Source organism: Entamoeba histolytica, genomic scaffold, assembly GCF_000208925.1.
Source record: "Entamoeba histolytica HM-1:IMSS scf_1104750517067 genomic scaffold, whole genome shotgun sequence".
In the NCBI taxonomy this organism is placed as follows: Eukaryota; Evosea; order Mastigamoebida; family Endamoebidae; genus Entamoeba; species Entamoeba histolytica.
Genome location: NW_001914891.1, coordinates 72,556 through 77,509, shown reverse-complemented (window position 1 = coordinate 77,509; position 4,954 = coordinate 72,556). Strand labels below are relative to the sequence as shown.

Below are 4,954 nucleotides of genomic sequence, written 5' to 3'. Positions count from 1 at the left end.
GGAAAGAATGTTTATTTCTTCTTTGTGTATCCTTTAAAGGTTTTATTGGAGTAAGTGGTAGAATTTGTAAGGTTTTCTTTTTCGGAGGTTGAATAGGTGACAATACTTGTTGTGAGTGTTTTTGAGGTGGTTGGATTTGTTGTGGTTGTTTTTGAGGTGGTTTAGAATTGGTATATGAAAAATAAACAGAAGACATCGGTCCTAATACCTTACTTTCATTCAAATAGTCTTTAGTTTGTTTTGCTTCTTCTGTTGTTTGGTATGTAGAAAGTATGTACCATGAAGATGAGTCAGAAGCAGTTGGTTTGCAAACAATTTTTATTGGGTAAAAAAGTGTATGAAAAGAGTTGATGGCTTGTTTTTCATCAACTGTGATGTGTTTAGCATATAAAACATTATTTTCATAAGCTCCATAAGATATAGGTTGTTTGTACTTCACCAATGAGAAATTATAAGGAACTTCATTTTGGGTTTGAATGGCAAGAGTTTGTTTTGTCAATGCAACAGCATTTTCATGTGAATCAAAATCAGCAAACGCAATAAAGTGGTTTGACCTTTTAGAGAATTTAAATTTCAGTGAATTTGGTATATAACCAGGTGCACGAGTATTAAGAATAAATCGGAGATTATTTTGAGTTTGTTCAGAGTCGTCAGGAATATTACTAATAAAGACAGACTGTGATTGCATATTCACTGAATTATATTTTAGTTAAAGACAAAAAAAGAAATAATAAATTTTAACATTTCTTTAAAGTCATTGATTTAAATATTATTATAAAAAAATGTCAATTATTAGATATATCCATAATTGGATTTTATGTTTATTGAGAAGTGTTTATTGCAGTTTCTTCAATATGCTCTATTGGTGTAATAGAGTTCATTTCTAGCATGCTCACATTAAATTGTTCTTCTTCTATTGTGTTGCCAGAATTGTTTGTTTAAAACATTAAGTCTTTCATATTTTTGATAATTATTGTTCGTAGGATTTTGGGGAATTCTAATTGTAATTTTAGTGATTTTAATCTTCTTATAGACTCTTTGTGTATTAATCCATTTATTGATAATATTACAAGTATTATTTCTACATATATTAATTCTCTATTGTTTCTTAATTTCTCTTGTAAATCTTTGTATTTATTTATTTTATGAATATAATTTAATTCTAAATTATTATCTTGACATATAGCAACATCTATAATATATCATTTCTTTTCTGTAATATTTTGATAATATATATCTGGTCTTCTACCATGGAATGAATTGTCACTAATCAATAAATCTTTATTGTAAGTTATAACCATTTCATCATTATTAATACATTTAGGAGGATTATTAAAATCAATTGCATCAAATTCATTAAAATATGTAATTAATATGTGTTTATATATTTGTTTACAAACATAATCATGTTTTAATATTTGATTCTTCTTCATTACATACTAACAATATATGATTAATAGATGCAATTGTGTTAGGGCAATGTTTACAATATTTTAAAACATCATTTTGGAGTAATTTTGATTTAATACTTCCTGTCATAATTACTCATTCTTGCATCTTTACTATTTGGAGGAATGCATTTCTTTTTATGTTCAATGATTTCCATGTTGCTACTGTTAATTTCTTATCATTGAAAGTGCCATTTGCACATCTTATATATTCACCACATTTCTTTTCTTTCAATTCATTTAAATATCTTTCATTTAATTCATTATTTACACACTCAAATACTTTCTTTACATTGTGCTTTCTTTCATTTAATTCTATTACATTCATTAATTCATTAAAATTAATATTCTTACCAAATGCTTTCTTCATTCTTTTAATTATTCCATTTGGATTTTCTTTTATTGTTTCTATCATTTCTCCTATTCCTGTGTTTAATATTTTTGTTTTAAATATATTCTTAATAATTCTTTAGCACATTCATCTCTTGCTGACATTAATCCTAATCCAAGTTCATTTATTTTAACATATAATCTACCTTTGGGATGTTTCTACTGTATAATTGGAGTTGTATCAATGAATTTCTGATTTGTTTATTTATCTTCTCCAATTCTCCTAGTTTCCATGGGACAATACAAAATCCATATCTTAATTTGGAGATTATATCACTATTAATCTTTCTTATTGTATTGAGAATGCTATATTTCATAGTGATTAATGATGATAAAATAGAAGATACATCATTTAATATTCTTGTACAATATTTATTAATATTTATTTTATCTCATATTTCAATACCAAGATATTTATAATGATTGTCATTAATTACTCATGGTAGTTCAGCTAATTCACCATTTATTTGACTATTAATATTAGTCATTATCCCACTCTTTTCTACATTAATTTTTAATCCTATTGCATTAAATATTTCTTTAGTTAATTTGTTGGCTTTTTCCATTTCATCGAGGCTATTAGTCATTATCTTTAAATCATTAATATATAATATGTGGTTTAACTTGACTTGTTTTTCTTCTTCATTCATTTTAATATTTAATTTGTTTATTTGTTTATCTAATTGTTTAGATAGTATGTCAATAGATAATACAAATAAAAGTGGAGATAGATTATCACCTTGTATTATTCCTCTTTCTACATTAATCATACTATCACTTTCTTGATTATAATATAAATTAAGTTGTGTATTAATTAATATATAATATACTATTAATTACTACAAGTGGGATATTAAAATAAATCAAACATTGTTTAATCCATTGGTGGTTAATACTATCATATGCTTTAGAGACGTCATAATATGTTTCTACCAACTTCAATTTATTCTTATTAATAATTGAATGATTATAGTATTGTATAATAATCCTTCTTTTGATGCGTATGTATATTTTTTACATCCAATTTGATTTAATGATAATTGTTTTTCAATTTGATTTAGCATCATTTGATTTTCTATTTTCATCTTTAATATTGATGTATATACTTTTAACAGACAATTTAAACAAGTTATTTGTCTGTAATTCTGTGGGTCTAATTTATCTCATTTTTATATATTAGTATTGTTCTTCCTTGAATAAAGTGGAGAGGTATTTCATTAGGATTATTTAACCATTCATTAAATAATTTTAATAAATATTTCATTGGTTGTTTTAATTATTTAATCCAAAATCCTTGTATTTTATCAACATCATTTTACTTTCAAATTATCAATAAATTTAATGTAACAATCTAGTTCATTTGGAGTGATTATTGATATTCTATCATTAATTCTGTTTTCTATTAATATTTCATATAAATTAATATTTAGACAAATCTATAATAGTGTTAGTTTCATAGATTCATTTCCAGAAATTAATAGTGGAGATATTATCTGGATATTCATCTTCTTTAGATTTATTTAGATATTGCCTTTTTCCGTATTTCATCATTTTATATTTCCATCTTATTCTTTTCAAATTATTCTTTCTTATTTCTATTTCTATTCTTTTCATCTTTCGGAGGTATTTATAATAGTTTATTTGTTTTTGTTTTTATTTTAATATGATATATATCATTTTTCTTAATATGTAATATTCTTTTTAATTTCATATATTGTTTATTATTAAGTAAATCTCTTAATCCACATATTTTGATTGTAATATTCTTTCTATACTTTTCTTTCCACTTCTTTCTTGTTTATTTTTATTAATTATGTTAATAGTGGAAGATACTGATTTAATATAATGGTAATAATCATCTAATGTATTGATTATTATTTCATTTTTATTAATAATATTAATTATTTGATGTACTTTCTTCTTATTGTAATAATAGTTAATAAATTGTACATCTTCTTGTTCTTTCATTTCTTCTTCTTTAATTATTTTCATTACCTCCTCTTCTTCTATTTCTTCTTTCTTATTCTTGTTCATTCTAGTTATTATTTCTTTTAATTCTTTATCTTGACATTGATGTTTTATTATTTCTTCCTCCATTATTCTGTTTATTTCTCTTTTAATTTCATTCTTTATTTTAAATGTCTTCTTTATTATTTCTTTATATTCATTAATATCATTAACTTTAATTTCAAATTCATGTATTAGTCTTTCTATTATTTCTTCTTTATGTTGACATCTTAATTTTCTTTCAAATAATTTCAAAACAAAACATTTATAAAGTGTTAAAATTTCTTCTTCTCTATCTGTTTGCTTCCCCCATTTTTTTGATTATCTAATTCAAATGTGGGGATATTCTTATGCTGAATATCCATTTCTTCAATTGATTTCTGCATTAACTTTCTTTTTTTGGAATATCATCTTCACTTGATGATATTTCATCAACTACTACCACATTGGGGGAGAGGTCATTCACAATCTGTGATTCTGATGAGTCTGTTATATTGTAAGTTACCTCATCTTTCTTTTTTTCTTCCTGTGTATTTTTATTTTCTAATTTAGATAATTTATCTTTCAATAATAATTGTTGTGTTAAATTATTTACTTCAAACATTTTCCTTTCAGATTCAGCATTGAATTTAAATATTTTTATCACACCCGTTGTTTTTGTGCTTATCTCATTCTCATGCTTCTTCTTTAATGCCATAATATCCTTAGTTAGTTTCTTAATGGTTTGGTCTTTTATTTGCAATTCCTTTTTCATTTCTTCTTTCTTTTTTAATTCTTCTACTCTTTTTTATTTCTTCTACTTTTTTCTCATTTTCATTGTTTTCTTCTTCCTCTTCATTATTATTCTTCTTTATTTTTATTAAATTCTTTATCGTCTTCTTCACTTTCAATACTCATTACATAGTTATTGTATATTCTATTATCATTAATCTCAATTGGGTTGTACTGATTATTGTCTTCTTCCATTGTCATACTAATAGTCTCTTCTTCCATTCTGATTGTTTTTGTTTTTTCTTGTGCAAGAAAATACCATCTCTCCATATTGTTGATGATGTATATTCTTTAATCTTGGTATTTTTAATTTCTTCTACTTCTTGTGGTGTAAATAT

At 24.0% G+C, this 4,954-nt stretch overlaps 2 protein-coding genes across 2 annotated transcripts in view, besides 1 other annotated feature; one reads left to right on the top strand and one right to left on the bottom strand.

The window, feature by feature from the left end:
• Positions 1-92, top strand: part of EHI_051870 (70 kDa peptidyl-prolyl isomerase, putative) — a gene marked incomplete at both ends in the record, with an annotated part of 1,140 nt that extends 1,048 nt beyond the window's left edge. Inside the window, one exon of the mRNA XM_001913533.1 lies at positions 1-92. This exon is cut by the window's left edge and continues 1,048 nt beyond it. Coding sequence (XP_001913568.1) covers positions 1-92 — 92 coding nt within the window.
• A 127-nt stretch (positions 93-219) lies between these two features.
• On the bottom strand, positions 220-688 carry EHI_051860 (uncharacterized protein; the record flags this gene model as incomplete). The annotated part of the gene is made up of 2 exons (XM_001913532.1): positions 220-243; positions 314-688. 2 exons carry the CDS (start codon positions 686-688, stop codon positions 220-222), a joined length of 399 nt encoding a protein of 132 aa, XP_001913567.1.
• An 88-nt stretch (positions 689-776) lies between these two features.
• Positions 777-4,954: part of a repeat region that runs on past the window's edge.